This window comes from Pollachius pollachius (assembly GCF_949987615.1).
Source record: "Pollachius pollachius genome assembly, chromosome: 12".
NCBI classification, from domain to species: domain Eukaryota; kingdom Metazoa; phylum Chordata; class Actinopteri; order Gadiformes; family Gadidae; genus Pollachius; species Pollachius pollachius.
In genome coordinates, this window is record NC_136945.1 from 3,555,534 (window position 1) to 3,578,033 (window position 22,500).

A 22,500-nucleotide genomic window follows, 5' to 3' on the forward strand; every position below is an offset into this window, starting at 1 on the left:
CTCACAAAAACACATGCACATACCAGCTAACACACGCACACATGCACACACACTAACACACACATCCTACACACACACACACACACCAGCTAACACACACACATGCTAACAGCTCACGTTGAGTCACAGGTGATCACTGGCTCATCCATTCACCCTCTCACTAACTTGTTCACTGACTCCCGTGGTCACTCCGTCACTTGCTTGTTCACTCACCAGCTCAAACTCATTTTCTCATTCACTCACTCATTCATTCCTCACCTCCCTGACTTGCTCCCTCACCAACTCATTGATGTACGTGGGCACACACACACGTGCACATAAACATGCACACACCAGCACACCGGGACGCACACACAGACGCACACACATCTTACCTATGACTCGGAGCTCTGCGTTGGAGTAGACCTCGCCGTGCTTGTTTCCCGCCACGCACTGGTACATCCCCACGTCAGCCAGGGTCAGCCGGCTGATGGACAGCGCTCCGTTGGCTACCTGCACGCGCTCCTGGGAACACGCACACACACACACACACACACACACACACACACACACACACGTACACACGCACACACGCACGCACGCACACACACGGACAGGGACATGCGCACACACACACACACACACACGTACACACGCACACACGCATGCACGCACACACACGGACAGGGACACGCAAACACACACGCACACACACACACACACACAGGGACCCACACACCCACACAAACAAACAAGCACGCACACACACACAAATGGTAACACACACACACACAGACACACCTTTAATAGGCCTCCCTCGTTCCCAATACACACTGCTCATCTGCATAGCAGCAGACGGTCAGTGTGCCGCTGAATTACAGGCTGGAGGTGACAGACGCGGCCATAAATCTAGGTTTTTCATCACTAATGGAGGAAGAGGCTAGGCCAGGGTTGGAGGCAGACGCGTGAGGAAAATGACCCTAATCAATCTGCATGTTTATGAGAGTGAAATAAAAAACCCTGCCCTATTTTTTATCTGCGAGCGCGCCGTGGGGCCCGCTCCACCCCTGCAGCAGGTCCCCGGTAGAAGGGGCCGGCGGGGTGGGGAGGGAGAGGACGTAACATCTGAGCTACATGGCATTGGGAAAATTGCTTTTCTGATAGGCATGCCCCTATACATACCAAGTGCTGCTGGCTCGCACTATACGTGTGTGTATACAGGGGCCCGCTGCTATTTAGCTCCGCTTCAGCGGGTTCTGAATGGGGGTCCTCTATGTCTTCTCAGGTGTCAACAGGGACCCACGTATATGGACACAGGTGGGGGGCCTAATGAACTAGAAGGAATCAGGGCTCATCACTTTCTCCTCCTCAGCCCCCATATGCTAATGTGTAATGGCTTTATTAAAAACACCTTACATCGCCTTCTCTCAGCCCATCAACCTTTGGTGTGTGTGTGTGTGTGCGTTTGTTTTGTGTGTTTTGTATGGGCGTGGGTCCCTGCCCTTAATGTCATTAGAGCAGGTTTCCATGGAGGTGCCAGAGCAGCTCTGCAAATGCCAGTCACCGGGGATTTGCGGCACTGTCATGTGAAAAGAAAGCCGGCCGCAGACGATCGCAGGCTAATCCTGTGTGTGTTTGAGCAGGTCGGGCCGCCATTAGCATATCGGCGCGCTGGGCATTGGACGGGATGTTGAAGGGGCAAACATCCCTGCTGGCAAGGCAAGCAAATGGGTGGCATATATCAGACGGCGCATGGAAAGTGCTCCAGTTTACGGGCCGCTATTAATTAAGCGTGACGTTCCTCTCAAATCAGCAGTTTTCATGCGGGGGACCTCCGGGTACCATCTGTACGCCTTATGCCAGCCCAAAGTGATTGGCAATGTCATGCGCCCGCTACGCAGGGTTACTACATTTGATGAAGTGCAGCATAAACAAGTGCAACAAGAGATAACATTAATGAATGGCTGTTAGCTACGCCCTCTGGAGTGGTGGCTTCAGTCCTCGGGGAGCGATGTCGCAGTCAACAAAAGGTAGAGAAGTGTTAGTGACGCAGACGCAGTGTTAACTAGGCAAGGTAGATGGATAAATATAGTGGTTGTAGAGATTCTGGAGAGGAATTGTTTTTAAAGGTTTGTAATTATTATTTGTTTTCAGTCTTAAAAGACATTACTTTATAAAAGTACAGGGCTACGTTACATGGTGCGTATTCATTTGATGTGTTTGAAACATTACAACAACAATCAAGGGAATCTAGCTGCTGATGGATTTGATTGCTTAATTATTAATTAATTATGTTTTCTGTTTTCTGGCGGGATCTGAATTGATGGATTCCAAATTTCTACCATTCCATATTTTATTGCCCGAAAAAAGCTGTGTGTCCCCATCGCCTCACGCGCCACTTAACGGACTAAATCCTGTTTCACGCTGGAGTTTCTCTTCAATTGCACGCCTAATCCATCCTGCAGCCATTGCCAATAAAGATACATTCGCTTTGGAGTTTGGAGTGAGGCTTTGCCTAGCAGAATCTCAACTACAGATCAAGAACACTGGAAATACCAAGAGTGACCCTGTGCATTCGGCTAAGTGTTGACATTGTCAGGCACGGACTAACACAATAAATGGCTTTCACTTGAACCGATTCGATTCAAGAGGACACAGCTGCGGCCTCTATAAAAAAAACGTCTTAGTGGAAATGCCGTGAGCTGAGCTAGCTCTGCTCCCATGAGCTAATTGGGTCCAGACCTCAAGCAGCTCTTAAGGCCGGAATGCTACACGGCATATCAACTGCCCTTTCACTACCAGAATTGTTATTACTTTTGGTATTTATACAGCCATGTGAAAACACTAATGTGTGTTTTCAAAGTTATGGAACTACATCATGCATACTTTCTGCCTATGTAATGATTAAGGTGCATTTAATCTAACAGCTCTCTCAGATTCAGCAGTCCTAGTATGATATAGCAGAACTCCTGGGGGCACAAAGCCTGGGATGGAAACCAAAAACTGGAAGGGGCAGAGATTCCTGTTTTGTTACGTATATACAGAATTCTCCTGAAACAAATTCAATGTTAATGAGCTGAATTAAGCTTGGGTTTTTTATAGAAGAATGGGATTTTAATAAGTGTATTTCTACTGTGGTCAGTCTACACAGTGTTTGAAACAGCAACATACACTCTTCTACAGTTTACTAGTGCTGGTGTGTTTGTGTTTGCCAATCAAGGTACAAACGTACAGATCCCGGCCTCCGACTACATAATTGGCCAAAACAGATATGACGCGAACCAAAGTGAAAGCCCTGTTTACTCAGATTCCAGCAGACTTTAGACCGTACATCTAAATATGGTAGTTTATTAATTACCTTTGGGTTATTTTGTTGTTGTAATATGAAGGAGCAAAAATGACAGCGAACTACCTGCCAAGCACTGAATTGCAGATCAGACAGAACTCACTGCAGAAATGCATTGAGTCAATCTCAAGGTGAAAACAGCAAACAAAACGACAAAATCAGCCCATACCGGTTGTCCCCCAGTGAACAACAGTACAATCAGAAAGGCCTAGATTGATTTCCTGTAATGAACAATGCCACACCCCCTTCTCCTAATGTCCCTAGCTTACTGCCCTTTCCCTTTCCCACTGATTAAGCAGCTGTGGTTAACTACGGCATTTCAAACAATGTAACACCTTTGCTGATTAAGTCATTCATCCATGTATTCTGGATTTCAACCTTTTTGTTGTGATCGTTTGTCTAAAAAATAACTTCATGTGACGCCGCTGCGGGTGACCTTAAATGGCACTCTGGGGGAGATGTTTGTGTGTGGCCGTGTGGGCTTGGACTCCATGTGGGCACGACGGAGGTATGTTGTGGATAGGTAGATTCAATGTTTACATCATGTGTATATGATGGGGCTACAGGTAGATACAGTGGCAATACGATCTGGAAACCAAGGCCCAGTTTACACGAAGGGAAAAGGCAGATCTTTCCACGTGGTTTGGCCTCTCATTTACACGAAAACCCTGTTTTTATCCCAGAAAACGATTAACTCTAAAAATTCAAGTGGATATTTCTGATAACGCCGGTTATGTGTTGTCGTGTCAACTGGGAGATACGGGTTTAGGTTCTCAAGCGTCACATTATGCGCCAGAAAATGCTTAACGTCATGTGAGTGCCCGCTGTCTGTCCACACGAACGAACCTCGCGCCATATAGGGGGATATTTGTTTATCAACACGGCGGATGCGCCCGCAAAATGATCGCAAAAAGAAAAACATTTTGACCGGTTGCCATGGTTATCTGTGTGGTTAATTTGCAGTTGCGGTGTTAATTAGCGATGTTGTCAGCCTACTGTTACATTAAACTGTAATCAGAAAACGCGGTAATATGCTATAGACCCTATAGTATCTGTGGTATAAATGCTGGGACGAATTTCAAATTATAAATATGTACACTTTATGTTGAGAGTATAGACACAGTATATTTGTTTCTCTAAATACCCTGCTATGTATAAATGTGGCCTAAGTGTGTGCAAAGGATACATGATGTGGATATGATTGGGATATAAATAGATACATTGTCAATACTAGCACCTCAAGCTTTGTGTACAATGTAGATTCATTGTTTATGCGTTAAGTTGTAAATAACTTGTGGATATCACATGTATAATCAAGATACAATATGTAAACGATGAGAAGATAATGTTTGTACAATACGTCTGATGTCGGAGGAATAACATTGTGATGTTGGGTCATTTGCAGTTTAGATAGATGTCCGAGTGTCTTTTTTGGACACATTTCGGCACTTCAAATATGAATGTGGTGTTTTTACAATGACAAAATAAATAAACATAATTGGTAACAAAACAAAACAACACAATGTAATCAGAAATAAAAAATAATCAAATAAATCAAGGACAGCCAATGATTTCTCCAATTGTTTGATTATTTTGTCATGAGAAAGCAGGCCAAATGTGCCTTCATGAAAGATTCTGTGTGCAGCACAGCCCCTGGTAACAATAAAATGAGCTTTGTTCACTCCTACTACATAACATTACATCTAAGAATTGATCGATCCCCTCTGGTGTGTTTGTGGCCCTTTTTGCATAATGAAGGAAATTAACATAAAGCCTGTTTATTTATCAGGTCCAAGCTGTGCCTGAGTGCCCACCATCAATCACCTGGAAATGCCAGGAATAAAGCAGCCAATGGCGACGAAGGGGGAATATTAAATTGCGTTGCTAAAAATGTCATAATGAATACTCCCACAGAGTTCTACATTATTCGCTATTTAGTTAGTTATGAACTCGTGTGCATACCGTAATCATAATGTAGCGATCTCTCACAAGAGCGTGCCCATAATGGGAATTGTTCTTGAAGTACTGCAGTGCAGAAATTAATCCTGGCAACAGAGAGTGTGCTAGTCGTGAATCGTCCATGTGTTTTCCTCGACTTGGGTGACACAGCGTTCATAATAAGTGCTCTCTAAAAGAGTACAGCTTTTACACCCAGTTTGAGTAGCTCCTAAATCACCAGGCTTTAGAGCTGCACTAGCATGACAGATTTGGCCAGCTTACAGTTTAGCCAATTAATTGGTCGAGGCATTACAACAAACACACAGCCTAAACGTTGTTTTGTCTTCGCCCGAGTGTATCACGTTGGGGCGTTTCCTCCACATTAGACAAGCAGTGTGTTGTGAAGTAGAATCACTACGTTGTAATTAGGAGGCATGGAAATGCTCCAATGGGCAGCGGCAGGCTTTGCCGTGACAACGCCGGGCTCGTCGTTATAATGAAGGGATCCCCGGAGCAGTGAGCGGAGGAACAATGTGTTGTGTCAGAAGCGCTGTCATCAGACTGAACACTGCAAAGCAGTGGCGGGGCGCGTTATGGCGGATTATAACACAAAAGGTGCCTCCGGGAGATGTGTCTTACCTCTGTGGGCTCCAAGTTCTCTCCGTTCTTCATCCACCTATAGGAGGGCTTTGGCTTCCCTGTCGCCTTACACTCCCACACCAGCGAGTCATCGATGGACTTCTGGACGTCTTGGGGTTTCTCAATGAGATGAGGTGGAGCTGTGAAGTAAACAACGTATGTGTGGGCGTTACATTACAAAGAAAACCAATCGAACGTGCAGAATCATTATATATAAGGCAGGAAACAATTGTTTCCGTTTTGTATTATTAAGTCTGCTTTGCAGAGCCAGGTCATCGTCAGATTCAAGGTAAGTATCGATGTTATTCTCATTATCGCAAACTGTTCAATCTTAAGAAGTTCACAGTGCGCCAATACATCAACAACAGATATGGTGCCTCAGACCTTAATATCTTGCCATGGCCTTTCGTCCACTCAATAGCATTTGAGTAAATAATGGTGCAATTAGACAGGAGCCAACATTGATTTCTAGTATGCCACGCAAGTAACTCAAGGCTAACTAAAGATTTAGCACACGTGAAAAAAAGAAGCACAGGGAGGAGTGGATGGATGTGAGATGGACTTTGTCGACGTTTTAGTTCGTTGGTCGAGCTGCAACACTACAAGGCTGCCCTTGGAGTGATGGTGGCCCACGGTGGCCCTCTGTCTCTCTGACTTTACCTATAATACCACACTCAAGGACTGACCTTTGCAGTGACCCCTCTGTAATTGTACATACAAATCTCCCACAAATTGGCTGCCGCTACACATCTCAGTTCCTCAGTAATGGAATACAAAGCCAGTGAACATCCAGCACTAACTCTTTATGCCTGAGGTGGATCTCCGACGTATGCTCTGTATGTATATTATTCTGATTTTAGCTAGAATAAAATGTTTTTATATATATATATATATATATATTTGAGAGGAGGAACACAATTAAAATGACTACAAGAAAATTAATAAAGGGCAGGTAGCATGTAAGGGAGATGTAGCAAAAATAAGTAAGATGTATGGGTTTAATATCTAAAAGACAATATATTTTGTGTTTATTGTTCATGGAACTGAGCCCATTCCTAACTAAAGTGCTTAAAATATAACTATTTTCTGTATCTATACAGCAATAGCTGTTGGAAAAGGACAAAATATTCAGTCATTCCCATCTTCTTAGTTACGCAGGACATACAATTTGTCTTTACTTCTATTTTCAAATTTAGATTGGGCTGATATGCATCCCAATGAACCACAAATGCTGAAATGATACTTAACAGAAAAATGGCTTTGAAAATATGAAATTAAAGTCACAATTTAATTTTACTAAATTGTAACAAAGCAGGCTGAGCGAATGTATTTACTTTTGCCTTTTGCAGCACTTTCATTGGGTTAAGAACAAGCACACATCTTGTTCAACAAAATGCACCTCTGTTTGTTTGTATTTGTGTTTGTGCTTGTATGTGCATGTATGAATGTGTATGTTTGATTGTGTGCATGCATCTGTCAGAGAAGAAAACTTCTCTGAAAGTCCATTATCCCCCCGACCATTAACCATTAACCATCCCCTCAAAGCTGCCAAAGTGTCTCCCAGCAAGACCAGTCTGCCCTTCACTCTATAGGGGCCCTCACTCTATAGGGCCGCTGGTCGATGATTACTCTGCATCTCTCTCCTTGTCAGTCAGGGCCTTCCATGCCACTCTATCTCTTTCACCCTTTGGCCAATGCGTCTCTCTCTCCCTTAGCCTTTGGTTTGAACACTTCAGCTCTCACTCAGCGGTCCGGCCCGCCAAATCGAGGTGGGCAGGCCGGATCGGGATTCGCACCCCACGCAATCAGGGCCGAACGCCAAACCCGGCTGAGGAATGGTAATGTCCTGTTATCGGCCGTATAAACGGAGCGACGGGACAGAGGGAAGTCCAGGAAGAGCTAAAGGGAGATAGTGAGATAGCTCAGCTGCCCCACGGAGCTGTGCTGGGGTTCTCTTATGAGTGAGACTCTATTAACTAGGCGACTGCTTTTTTTTTCTTTTCCCTTTCCTTTCTTTTTTCAAATGTACTATTTTCTCAGCCAAAATATTAGATTTCCACCATCCCTTAGGCTATATATAAGAATAGTTTCAGACTAGTCAAGTGATGAAACTTCCCTTTAGCAGGTACAATCCATGTGGGACCTAAAGGTTACAGTATGGAGGCGGTGGACGTCAATTGTCTTGTTTAAATTCCCATAGATACACTAGTTATTTTAGGCGTTGTTGTGTACAGTATGGTTTAGTCCCTATTATCCAAGTTGAACCTGAATTTATTTATATTTTTAAAATAATATTTCTGTCTTTATATTTTCTATATATTTATTCACCTCTCTTTTGATCATTTGCATCACAGAACATCACCTCAAACTTTCTATTAACCTTATATTTTCAAATAAAATGCCTGACTGCAGGTTTCAGGAATGTCACGAACAGGAGAAACAAATCGATACTTGCCAATGGCTTACACCGCAGACAAATGTCTCCCGGGCGGAATTCAAAGAGAGTTCCAAAGTAGATTACAGATTTTTATCACTTGGTGCACAGATAGCGCCACTGAGGGAGTAAGAGGGAAAGAACGTGTGAAAGAGACAGAAAAAAAGGAAGGAGAAAAAATGGCCTGAAACCAAAAAAAATACCAATAGGCTTTGGTTAGGCTGCTGCTGCTGCTGCTGCTTGTCACAGCGGACATGGGTGACACAGGCTGACTTTTAATCGGAGACCGGGCAGAAATATGGAGCAAGTAGCTTGGTCAAACACATATATATATATATATATATATTTATTTATACTGATAAATGGACAAGGACTGCAACTGATGACAAATTATGACCCCATTTTGTACATCTTATCGGCTATAACTATATTACGCTACACATCATTTATCCTTTGTTTTTTGCAGCTGCATCCAATGGGAAGCAGAACCTGAATTATGTTTACTTTTCTTTCTTTGTGCGAGGAGGAGATGGGGTTAAGGGTCAACACAAAGTTTCGAGAGGTCAGCACCCTTGTGGAGAGTACAGGTGTAACCAGAGTAGTTTTGAAGCGTTTGAGTAACAGTTTGTGATTCTGCCGGCAGTTGGAGACAGCTCTTTGGCCCTGTTGCCCCCGAGACCCTTTGCCGTCGTGACAGAGCTCCTCGCTCCACCCAGCGTGGAACAGGGAGAGGTTTGGAACCCAAACAGAAATGGAGCAGCATGTTATACTTGATGGAAGATCTAAACACACAGTTGACCTGTGTGTTTATTACTCAGTGGTAATGTTATTACTGATATTTTCAGTAAATTAATATCTTTTAATTTTTAAATAATACTCTAGTATTGAGATGTGATGAGATTCTCTTACAACAAAGAGCAATCAATGTTGTTGTCAAATGCTTTCTACAAGCTGTCGAATCATTTAACTCGGCCAGATTGAGATCATTGGATGGCTAACCTGTCTTCCAACCATTCTGCTGGTCATGACCGGAGTCTTCCACAAGGCTAGGCAGACCAATGCTAAAGCCAGTGAATTAGTCATGTATTTTGGGGGAGCTGTTTTCTAGGGAGGTCAGAAGAGAGGGCTGGGACATTTTTTTCAGTTGGATACTTAAGAAATATAGCTGTGGCTGGTTTCTCCAGATTGTCTTTCCTAGCTCCTTAATAATTCTTAAACGTTATCAGGGAAAGAGCCTCTCAGCCTCACTAAAAAGAAGGAATCTAAATTACTTGCTTGTTCTACCTTATTACAACCAATAAAAACACAAAATAATCATCAAATGACATAAGTAAATGTTAATAACAATTAATAAACCTTAGGAAATGAGATGTCACAGATGCCATCAGTTATGTTTATCACAATAGTTGCTAATTATGTGCGGGCTCCCTTCCTGCTTTTTAATGCTTTTTTTTTGTTTGTCGAGAACTAACCCACGTTCTATTTAGGATTAAATTAGCCCAGTTTGCTGTGCAAAGGTCGTTTACTGTCAGCATTAATTAACAGTGGGAATAGGCGCTATCTAGCACACTCTCTCCTTCTAACAGTTATTGAGCAGAAACTAAGTATGCGCTTTGCAAAGAGGCAGAATTATGGGCACACAAAATATATAAATCCATATTCTTACAGTTCAATAGTTAAAATTCCTCACATACCCAAACAGAGTACTTACGTGTTGATATTTATATATTCTGACCGCAGCATTCTGCGAAAGGTACGGTTTGCATGGCGTTCAAGACCTGCCCTCTATTTACTGATACGTCAGTGTCACCGATATTCTCTGATGGTAAATGAGCAGGGACTTCTTTTGCAGGCTTTCAAGATTTCCCTTAACAAGGAGAGACTATCCAAAATTGTCTTTCTGTCAACATTTCTTAGTAGACGTTTGAGACAGTTGACAGGTTCTGCATGTGTGTGTGTGTGTTTATGTGTGTATGTGTGTGTATGTGTGTGTATATGTTCATTTTGGTGTGTGGGTTTGTGTGTGTGCGTGTAATGTGCATGCATTTTTTTATGTTGGTGTGTGTGTGTGTGTGTGTGTGTGTGTTTTATATAGGTGTGTGTGTGTGTGTTAATGTAGGTATACACATGTGATAGAGTGTCTGTATGTGTTCATGTTGGTTGTATGCAAGTTTAAGTAGGTGTGTTTGCATGGGTTGGTGTATATGCATTTGTTCCTGTAAGTCTGTGTTTTTGTGTGTTTATGAAGGTGTGTGTTAGTGCGTTCATATGTGTTAATCTTGTGTGTGTGTGTGTCTATGTAGTCGTGTGTGAATGTGTTCGTGTATGTATGTATGTATGTATGCGTTCATGTTGTTGTGTGTGTGTGTGTGTGTGTGTGTGTGTGTGTGTGTGTGTGTGTGTGTGTGTGTGTGTTTGTGTTCATGCAGATGTGTGACTGTGTTAGTTAGGTTTTTCTTATCCTTGTGTGTCGTGGGGAAGAAGGGTTTTCCTGTAAACCCTGAGGGAATTGGGGCACCGGTTACAAAAAAGACACACTGCGTCTAAGATCCACTCTAGTTGGTAGAGTCTGTGTGTGTGTGTGTGTGTGTGAGTGTTTGTGTGTGTGTGTTTTGGGGTGTATGTGTGTGTGTGTGTGAGTGTATGTGTGTGTGTGTGTGTGTGTGTGTGTGTGTGTTTGTGTTTGTGTGTGCGTGCGTGCATGCCTCCATGCTTGCGTGATCTATCGTCCCTGAAATCAAGAAGGAAATCAAAACAAATGTGCTTTAATATACAGAGAGGCCGATGAGGTCTTCTAGGTAGATGGATCATTAGGTATGCATTGGTGAGAGGAGCCAGCTGAGGAAATCCCCAGAAGCCTGCAGTTATCCACTTAACAGAACATCAAGTATGAACTACTACAGGTATTACTCTCTCTCTCTCTCTCTCTCTCTCTCTCTCTCTCTCTCTCTCTGTCTCTCTCACCCCTCTATCACTCTTTCTCTATCTCTCTTTCTCTCTCTTTCTCTCTGTCTCTATCGCTCTTTCTCTCTATGTCTCTACCTCTTCCTCTCTATTGCCCTCTCTCTCTCTCACTATCCCTCTCTGATACTCTCATTATCCATCCCAATTAATTTAGCTCCATGAAATAACGGCAAACGACCTGCAAACCTGGAGTAAGTTGAAAGAAAAACACATTCCATATTATTTTCCTCTTTAATGTAGACATACATACATTAATGCAACCTGACTGAAGTCAGGTGTGCTTTTTCTGCAAACATTTCACAGTCCTCACTCAGGGACCCCCATTCACCCAACAATTACCCCGGCTGACAATGAACGGATCTCCCACCAGCCCGACCCCTGCTTCCCCCGCTTGGTCCAGATGCGTCGGTGCGGACTCCGGTCCCTGACATATGTGCTGGTGGTCTAAGTATAGTACATTTAGCAGCTTTGATGGCCGGTCGACTTGGATGTCAATCTACGCACCATCTGGTGCAGTCCGATACCGCCGCTCAGCAACAAGGTCATATCCGTCCGTGCACACACACGTCTCCCTTTTAATCTGGATCAGAAGATATTAAGAGCACTGTGGCGGACAGGGGTGCTTTAATCATTTTGATGTGCTATGTAAAGGAGAGTAGGAAAAAGCAGCCCTCTCTCTTTGCATTGCACACTGTGGGCACCCACACACGCCTTTGGTGAATCACCTGTGAAAGTTTATGTTTTAATAGGAGAGGGGGGCTTTTTTACCTCTACCTTCACGTCCCTGTCAGTCGGAACACATCTGACGGTGGTAGATATTACAGGAGGTGAGTGTGTGTGTGTTTGCACGTGTGCCAGTGTGTGTTTGTGTGTGTGTGTGTGTGTGTGTGTGTGGTAGTGTACCTGTGTTCAGGCGTTTGTGAGTGAGTGCATGTTTGTGTGTATGTGTGTGCAAGGGGGGGTTACAGTGTGTGTGTGTCTGTGTGTATATGTTGATGTCCATGTGTTTGTGTCAATGTGTGTGTATGTGTCGGTGTATTTGTATGTATTTTTTATCTGTGCATGTGTGTAAGTGTATGTATATTTGTGTGTGTGTGTGTGTGTGTGTGTGTGTGTGTGTGTGTGTGTGTGTGTGTGCCAGTCCCCCCTACCATAGAAAGAGAGCTTCCCCTTCACGGTGTTGAGGCCCCGGGAGTTCTCGGCCACACACTCGTAGGTGCCAGCGTCCTCCTGCTGGAAGTAGGGGATGTCCAGGACCCCGCTGACCTTTCGCGTGTCCACCTTCCTGGCGAAGGGGACGCCGTCCACCCGTCTCCAGCTGATGGAGGGCACGGGGCTGGGTGGGTGGGGGGAAACGCTCACATTACACAGCTTCACATCTGGACCGGATCATTTTACATGTTGAAGTAGAGCCAAAATACCCCAATTAGGGCGCACTCACACTAGGCAAAGCTGCCCTGTACCGTACTCAAGTCATTTGCCCCCCCCCCCGTCCCCCACTGTGCCGCTGGCCTGTGCTCACACTGGGCAATCTCAACTGGGCCTGAGTACGGTTGCCTCTTGTACATACGTCATCCCGTCATAATACGTCATCACGTCATAATACGTCATCACCAAGCGTCCGCTGCTCAGTAGAACAACAATGGGGAACAACACAGAGAACACAACTGGCACTATACTGACTTTGTTGCTTATTTGGAGCCTACTCTCTACTCAGATACAGCCTTTTCTCTCTGAGCGTTTTTACACTGCCAAACATGCAGTTTTATGCATGCCTTTTTCGCGGCAAGGAAGTGCTTGCCGCCATGTTTATTGTTTAATGGGGTAGAAGGGTCGCATGGACTATACGTCATCCAGCTCAGGTTGCGTATCCGTGCATGTGCGCGTGTCGGCTCATTGGCATCTGTACCGTGGCCTGAGCACACCTCTCCGAAGTGTACTTGGGTCACAGAATTTAACTGTACTTGAGTACGGATGGCGTGCTCACACTAGCCAAATTTTCTAGACTTTTGGGGGAAAACGTTCTTGGGCACAGTACAGATGGCCTAGTGTGAGTGCGCTCTTACATTGTATCTGTCGTTTGCTATTTTACCAAACAAGATTATAAAGGGAAGGCAAGGCAAGGCCACTTTATTTATATAGCACTTTTCATACACGAGGCAGACTCAAAGTGCTTCAATAAAAACATTGTCATACAATAAAATTAAATAATAAAATATATATATTTTTTTATTTTACTTTTAACTTATTAAGTTAAAAGTGCAATGTATATAAGATTTAGCCGAAAGCTTAAGTAAACATAAAAGTCTTTAGACTTGTTTTAAAAGTGATCAGAGTTGGGGCAAGTCTTAAATCTGTTTATTTTCAGGGAGTGATTTAGTAGATTTCATTATTATTCTTTTGTTACGTTATATGGCATGTTAACGGAGAGCCATTCCCCATGACTGCGTCTTGAAACACTTTATCTGCCGATGTTCGGGGCCCCATAACAGCCAGTAAGACACAAATAATTCTAATGTTTTTAACCTAGAAAAGGAATCGTCTAATGCACAGCTGGTGATTGTGGATGACTCTCCTTTAAATCCCCAAGGTTGTTTTCTCCTTTACCCACGTACTTTATCGTTTTCTGTTCCTGACCTGGTGAACTGCTGCGCTGAAGCTCAACACCTTCATGTAATTGCTTTATGTGATGTGTGTCTGTATGAAATGTAGCCTGTTAATTACTCTGAGACGAAGCCAAAAGCAATTCTGTTCTATTCTTGTTCTGTTATCAAGTACATTTCATTTTGTACCTTCTTTCCTCATCTTATCTTCCTGTATAGTGACTGAAGTGTGCCAAAGTAGAAGAAGAGTATAACTGCCCATATGTGAACTTTGTATTTTTGGCACCATTTGCAGTACTTCTAATTAATTTGCAATATTGTAAAAAGCCATCCTTCTGTAGATAGGAAATCCCTCAAGCTGTTCTGGCCACATCACTAGTAGCCTGCTGCAGAACACACTACTTCTACAACTGCATTCACTATTACTATGAACAATAACAGTTTTACCACCGACACACTTTTCTACCGATGCTCACACTAATGGCACTACTTGAATGGCACTACAGAATGGTAACGTTTGTCACAAAAGAGTCAACTTACTTTCCCAGCGCGAAACACTCCAGCTTCACCGTGGATCCCTTGGCCCCGTGGACTAGCTCTGGAAACTGCACTTCTATCTTTGGCTCATATTCGCCCATCACACCTGAATGAAGAACCATGTAATATAACAATAGCAGGCTATTGATACGCAGGTTTCAATAGGGTATGTAAGCTACAAGCATGTTAGAGCAAGCACCGTCATTATTGGTGGTGGATTTTAAAAACCAAAGATCTTAAAAGAGCAATTCCTTGTCTCAAAATGCTTTAGCATTTCAAAAAGAGTATCATGTATCTGGTCCCTATATTGCATTATCAAACAGAATTGAATGAGGTCCATTTGTGTATCCTTTGACATTTTAATTGTCACATTCCTTACATGTTCCTCCCTAGACTAGATTATTGGATTTTGGGGTATTTGATGATCAGAAGCATGATGTCTTAAAAGCATTTCTTGAACATTGACAAAGAATAGGCCTCCAAATCCCTTTATACATGTATATCAATTACAAATTACATTGTGTCTGATTCTTTTTGCCAACTGCCAACCAAAATAGTATAGTTTATTCATCATTGTTTAATCTTGAGGAGAACATTTTATTGAGCTAAACAGCCTTAGTGGTGAGTGCTACAAATAGGCCTATGCCTGATACTTCATATCCATAACATCCATATCATGAACAAATGATGGAGGCTATCTAGGTTGTCGAGAAAATGCTACAATAAGTACGACCATTATGACTTGCCTTAAGATAAGATCGTATGGCATTTGAGCGGTTCACAGCTGGGTCCTCACAATTCCTGTTATTGTTTGAGGTTTGTTTGTTTTAATTTATAGTTGTCGCCATACAATGGCAAGACATGACCAAAGAAAAGAACTGCTTATTTTTATTACCGGTGTAGAAAAGCCACTTAAGCACAGCTTTCTTTCTCTTTTTTCCATGAAAATAAGTAAGTGTGCCCAAAGGCATCTAATACTTGCAATGACACAGAGACAATCAAATGAATACTTCCTCTGCTGGCTGAGCATCTCTAAACAACCAGCTTGGGTGGAATAGGGGAGACCAGACTAAACTGCACAACCCATGTTTGTCACTCTTCAAAGGGCCAATTCTTATTTGAAGGTATAATAATGGCAGTAGCACTTTACCAACAGTGCTGGGTGATACAAGTGTCCCCTCATTGTCTCTGAATCGTTACTGCATTGCACAAATTGCTCTAGAGACAGGAACTAGGGACGGTGGGGGTTTCAGTGGTGGGTAAGTGGGACGAAGGCCAATTCAGTCTTCTTGATTTCGTCGAGGTGTTGATGCCTTATCAAGCCGGCACCCTGACGGCTTGCTGAAAGCAAATTTGGATTCTTATCACAGCTGTCTGCTACCACTGAGAAGGTACCACTGCCCCTCACACCTATGTTAAACTGGACAGGTGGGGGAGAGGGATGGTGGTAATTGTCTCATACTGTGACCTTTCGCAGAGGACACGGGTTGGAGATGGCTCCCACACCTCTCAGCCATGGCCTCATTGCTATGTGTGACTGGGATGTGTGGGAGTGGATCGTTGATGCGTTGTCACCCCGGACATCTAATCTGAGTATTGAGCTTGCAGAAAAAATAATCTCGGAAACTTTGCCACTATTTCTTGTCGTAGATGTTCTTTTCCGAGTACTGCTTTAAAAGTAATTGTCCATCCAAAGAGGTAATGAGACTTAACAGGAACTTCTGTTCGGAAGATTGTATGCAATTGGAAGAAGTAAATAAGAACTAAATAGCTTTTTGGCACAACAATGCTGCCTTAGAGATGCTCCTCACAGCTACAAAGTCCCTGGATCCAAAATGGAATCCATTTTGCAACCAGTTCACTGAGGTTCACATATTTCCTCTCATGCTTGTCTTCCTTTTTCCTCCAAGGACATGCATGGTGAACTCATACTTGGAGGTCCAAAAGCCCTCAATCCAGAATGTTTATGACCCTGTGGATGAACTGACCAAATCTAGGGCCTCTCTCTCTCTCTCCCTCCCCCTACCCCAATGACCCTGACCTGGTAAATTAAGTTCAGGAACGTAGACGGTTTAGTGGAGAGGCAGATTTATTTTGTCTGTTAGATGACGTTGACTAAGGTAGGGAACATTCTTCTAAGACCAAAGAAATAAAAGTCCACAATGAGATTACTTGCCAAGTGTGACCTTTGGCTGGAGAGCTTTGATAAGGCCAGCCTAAAGCATTAGATCCACATGCTAAAGGACATGGTCAAATTAGCCTGAATACAGCTAATTGACCTTTGCATTTAATTTGTATTCTTTAATACCACCGCTCGTCCCATTTTTAGCTACCAACCAAACAAGTTCCATTTACTGCGAGCGACTATAAATCAGTTTATGTACTACAACACATTGTTCTGACCATCAAATCCAACACAGAAAAGTTGCTATTCTATTGATAAAACAACAAACAACCCGAGAAACAGAAACCCAAATCATTTCACAATCCATAATTGATGCTAGCAACATTTTGTGTAATTTATCTGTCCTGTTGGACCAATGGCCATCTCACAGTGTTGTTGTTTTGGCTACAGTTTTGATTTGAAACTTTAAGTGCACCCCCTGTTTTAGTAAAAATTCTAACAAGATTTGAAAAAAAAAAAATCTGGGGGAGATGTTATCTCCATGGTTACCGCTCACGGCGACTTTCTGATTTTTTCCTTTAAGCTCGAACACTTCGTTGAGTACAAGCCTTATAATGAGGGATGATGTATAGGAAATGCACCACACACCACTGTGTTCTACCATAAATGTCCCTCCCTCGAACGCAGCCAACAACATTAAGCGCTGCCCAAATGGTCATGGCATACATTTAGGGAAACGCTGCACCTTGTTCTGTTTGTGTACGAAAAAGCTCAATATAAACAAGGTTTCTTAAGGTGTGTGGCTCACCGTCGCTGCGTAGCACCAGCGGTGTGGGCGGTCCCTGCACCCGGGTTTTTGTGACGGTGTTGGTTACCACGCAGGTGTAGTTCCCCACGTCCGACGACTCCACCTTGGCGATGTACAGGTTCCCCGTCTCCTGGGACACGAACCTCCGGTGGTCCTGCTTCACGAATGAGGGGTACTCGTTGAAGATCCAGGAGAACATCAGGTCTGTGGGGCGGAGAGGCGATAAAGGCGTTAGATCGATGCTGCAGCCTACTGGGCCCCATAGTATTTTATAGCCGTTTCAATGTTCGACTCCCAGTCAAAACGTTCCTGGTTTGAGCCCCAATTTCTGCAGGCTATCACGCTGAATTCCCTGTAAGTCTCTTTGTATAAAAGCAATCTGTTAAATGATGATTAGTGAACAGTAATATCAAAAATGTTTTACATAAGTACAAGTACATGTACAAGAGACAGGACGTCACTCATGGAGTCAGGACTCAGGGGCAGGGGCAGATGGGTGTATAGGTGGGTGGGTTGGTGGGGTGGAGGCTGGGTGGCACAGGGTGGGATGGTACTGAAGAGTATTTTGACAACATGGCAGGGGGTGGGAGGTGTTGGCATCGTTTTAACACTACCCAAGGCGAGTGAAAATTGCTAAGGAGTCATATCACGCTATGGTGAAAATGAATGAAATCAAAGACCATGAGAAGTTCCCTTTTCTCTTTAAAATAATATTTAAAACCCTAAGGATAAACTGAATACATGGAACAAAATAAATGAAAACATTAGCGAATAGATGCAAATAAAATAATGAATATAAAGAAAGGTTCAGTGAATCAAATTAACTATGACATTAAAACAGGTACAAACCCTACTGGGGTATTCAAATACTCCTATATATCAGACCTCGTTCTGATCCTAAGATCAATGTAAAATTAATCAGGCTCAATCTACATCGATACCCAAATAATTAAATATTCAACTAATATGGATTTTTTTTGAGAAACCATCATTTGGTACACGCTGATAGTAAAAAAATCCAGTTTACTACCCGCACGTAAACAAATACGCATGCATTATGATTATTGTTTGATGTACAATGTTAAATATTTATTTTGTAATGATAATCGATTATAATACAATAATATTATAATGTCCAAAAGTCCAAATCCCCTGCATGAGTCACACTGCTATTATATATATATTGAGACATGTCGTGTTGAAAAGAGTTGTAGTATTTACGCAACTAATATAGCACTTTATGGGCAATATAAGAGTGTGAGTGAATGTGAAATTACATATTTATCCAATCTAAATACTCATCCAAACCAGAACGAGCCTTTTCCAAAAGCATGAAAATGTTATTCTCGGAGTACAGAAAATATAGTTTAGAGTTCACTATTGAATCCAACTTCACTGCTCTCTGTTTCAATGACAGCTTGACAAACAACGCTGAGACTCAGGATTTCACGACTGAGAATTAGACATTATGATCCAAATGTTAAACATTTTAAAAGTATACACTGCCAGTTTAATTATGCAAGCTGTCATGCCTACTTATCTTGATGCCTGATCTTGACTTTCTGCTTATTCTACCACCTCTTTGCTACAGGCAAGAGAGACAGAGAGAGAGAGAGAGAGGGAGAGAGAGAGATAGAGAGAGAGAGAGAGATAGAGAGAGCGAGAGCAAGAGAGAGAGAGAGAGAGAGAGAGAGAGAGAGAGCGAGAGCGAGAGAGAGAGGCAACAACACCACACTATCATTCAACATAAGTCTCACTCTACACATCTCTCCAGAAGAACTCCCTCCAAAGCAGTCCCATCTATCTAATGCTATCTTGCCTCTTTAATCCACTGTTGACTTTTTGTTTACCCCCGGTTGTCATGGTGTTACATGGGGCTCAATTATCCAAAATTGAGGCTGGGGATTTTTGGGGAAAAGCTGGAAGTGAGACACGCTGGAGGGGGGTCTTTAAACAAGCTGGTCTTGGATGATGCTTCCCCTCCGCCAAACTAACAGCCATGGGCCATTCATCACAGCATGAACCGAGCACCCGGGCTTTTATTCTGAAAAGGAGCAGTGGTAAGATCGGCCGATGAACATGTTTTGAGCTTTGTTGTGTGAACGTGTGTGTGAGACTTTGTGTGTGTGTGTATGTGTGTCATAGACTGTGTTTATGTGTGTGTGTTTAAGGGATGTTGTGTGTGTGTGTGTGTGTGTGTGTGTGTGTGTGTGTGTGTGTGTGTGTGTGAGAGAGAGACTGTGTGTGTATGAGACGTTGTGTGTGTGAGTGTGTGTGTGGGTGTGAGTGACTTTGTGTGTGTGTGTGTGTGTGTGTGTGTGTGTGTGTGTGTGTGTGTGTATGCGTGTGTGTGTGTGTGCAGATGCCGAACAACACAGTTTGCAGCAACGGCAGAGCCATGGGGGGCCAAACAACACTTCAGGACCGGATGCGGTGTATTGTTTGCACTTGCTTTCCCTCTGGTGCTTTTAGGGCATGGCTGCACCTGCTCTCACCTGATGCCCTCACTCCCTCACACAGTGGGAGGAAATATAATGACTAGTCTACCATAAGTGGAGAGAAGGATCTCATTAGCTTGGAAGTCCTTCAAAATAAAAAATAAACCAGGGTCCAATATTATTGAAACCGACTGTTTTTAATGGCCTCTGTCACCCTGGCATGGTGGTTCAGACGTGCTTTAGGCCCAGGATTGTTTCTGGGACATCAATGTAAACACCTAATTTTGTACTGTATTCAGCATTGCAAACGTTGCTATGGTGACAGGTTATTGGCTTGATAATGAGGATGGCATCCGCCTCGGTGTGAGTGTAAGGCGTGTGCACTCATTTTACACATTGATATCTACGTGGCTTCCTCTACCCAAATGTCTGTCACTGAGGTGTCAGGACAAACAGCTTTGCAGTTCGTCTCATCAATGCATCCTAACCTTCTACTATATTATTAAAAGACTGAAGCTATTCATTGTAAACTTTTTTGGATCTAATTTTTATCTGACTTTTGCCTTGTTTTCTGCATTTATTTGATGTTGCATGGTGCATTGGTATGCTTGTATTTTCTGGTTGATCAATAATGTATCCATGATGTATCTATCCATTCATCAATCTATGCATCCATTTATCCATCTATCTATATCTATTACTATATATCAATCCATCTATCAGTCCATGTATGTATGTATGTATGTATGTATGCATGCATGCCTGCCTGCCTGCCTGCCTGCCTGCATGCCTGGCTGGCTGTCTGTCTGTCTGTCTGTCTGTCTGTCTGTCTGTCTGTCTGTCTGTCTGTCTGTCTTTCTATCTACCCATATGCCTATTTATCCATTAATTCATCTTACAGAGGGACAAAACAACAAAGTCAATGATGAAAAACCCTTTTCTTCAAAACAATAAACCTCAAATGATGAAACTCTGGTAACGAAGGCGCCTGTTTCCAAGGCTCAGCGAGGCGCCCTTGGCACGACGTGTCCCCTGCAGTACAAATGTAGTCCCAGACTCCACCAGACATTGAGGTGTACAGATCACTTTGCAACGTGTCACCGTGAATGAGGAGTCTCTCTGCCTCAGCGTCGAAGGCCTCAGAAAGGAAATTCAAAAGGCCTCCGCTCCACTCTCACCCACGCTTGCTGAATATGCAAACTTTGAAGTGGAGCAGCTCTCCGCACACGCCCCAGCCTCTCTCGCTCTCGCTCCCCTGAATAGGCATCTGGCAGGTTGTTCCACAATGAAATGGAATGAGAGACAGGGAGAAAAAGAAAGAGGGAGTGAGAAAGCGATAGAGAGAAAGGGCTTGAGAGTGGGAGAGAGAGATGAAGAGGAAGAGAGAGGGAGAGATAGAGAAGGAGAGAGAGATGAAGAGGAAGAAAGATGGGGGGGGCCGAGTGAGAGTGAGAGAGGTGGAAATAGAGAGGGAGAGAGAGAGAGAGAGAGAGAGAGAGAGACTGACGCATCACTGTGAGAGTAGACGAGATTCAGTCCACAGTATGCAGCCTGCGGAGCGCCATGCAATCCCCCACTCCTCCCCAAACACAAAGCAGTGAGAGAGAGAGAGAGAGAGAGAGAGAATAGCTCACACTACACCCTCACAGTGTATCTGAATTAAAAAAGGGGCGGAAGGGGAGAGAAGATAACTCCGCCGACGACAACAGGAATGTACGATGGATGATTGCTGCCACCATCGCGCGGCACAGACTTCGCGAGCGGATTATTTGAAGTGCGCGCTCCAGTGTCTCCTCACGTGTCTATTAAGGGGTCATTGATTGGGCACTGCTGGCTGGAACTAATGTGATTAATAACTACATGCTATCGAGGAGGGCCCTGCCAACTCTCTTTTCGCTTCCTGCGTCTCGGAAGACAACATGATAAGACTTATGTGGGAGATAAGATACAATTTATTTTATTCATCCCAGACAGGAAATGTGGGTGAGACAGAAACAGTAGCACAGGGCACGTAAAGTTAATACTGAATAAATAAAACATATTATATTCAGTTCAAATATTAATTAATTAATTAATTCATGCATCATTTATTAAACACAGAATGTAAAGGTAAACATAATTGGCCCTATTTGATACGTCATATTGACACATGTATTGAAATTGACAGAGTGTCGAAAGCCTTCTCACAGGAGACCTGGGCCCTTGGGATCACTTGCAGGCAGAATTCGCCTGCGAGACATTTACATTTAAATAGAGTAAAAATAAACTGTGAACAAACACAATGGCGGAACAAGACAACAAGCAAAAAAAAGTCTTTGTAAAACCAAACACAGTAAACCATCTGTCAAAAAGATCTGTATGTGTGTCTGTGAGCCTTATTTTTTTTTATGAACATTTAATTCCTGACAAAATGAAGCAGGTTGGGCCAAATTCATTTTATCTTCTATCGTACACTGTTTCAAAGGAATATTAATTGTGTCACAGCTGCCCAATCAATCGGTGTGAATAACAAATACAAAGCACGGGGTGACACAACAATGTGCATTTTTAATCCCGCGCGGTGGCGCGACAAGGGAACACTGGCATGTGACAAAACAATGCAGTGAGTTGAGAAGACATTGGCAGCACTACTCCCCCTGTTTGATACTGTGCAGTGAGAACGCCGTCTGATATGTACTCTGATATGTAC

The 22,500-nt window shown here is 43.2% G+C and overlaps 1 protein-coding gene across 1 annotated transcript in view; it reads right to left on the bottom strand.

The window, feature by feature from the left end:
• Window positions 1-22,500, bottom strand: part of cntn4 (contactin 4) — a gene marked incomplete at its 5' end in the record, with an annotated part of 104,325 nt that overhangs the window by 39,630 nt on the left and 42,195 nt on the right. Inside the window, 5 exons of the mRNA XM_079748698.1 lie at window positions 375-504; window positions 5,903-6,042; window positions 12,452-12,636; window positions 14,444-14,546; window positions 17,374-17,577. Coding sequence (XP_079604824.1) covers window positions 375-504; window positions 5,903-6,042; window positions 12,452-12,636; window positions 14,444-14,546; window positions 17,374-17,577 — 762 coding nt within the window. The remainder of the gene's footprint in view (window positions 1-374; window positions 505-5,902; window positions 6,043-12,451; window positions 12,637-14,443; window positions 14,547-17,373; window positions 17,578-22,500) is intronic.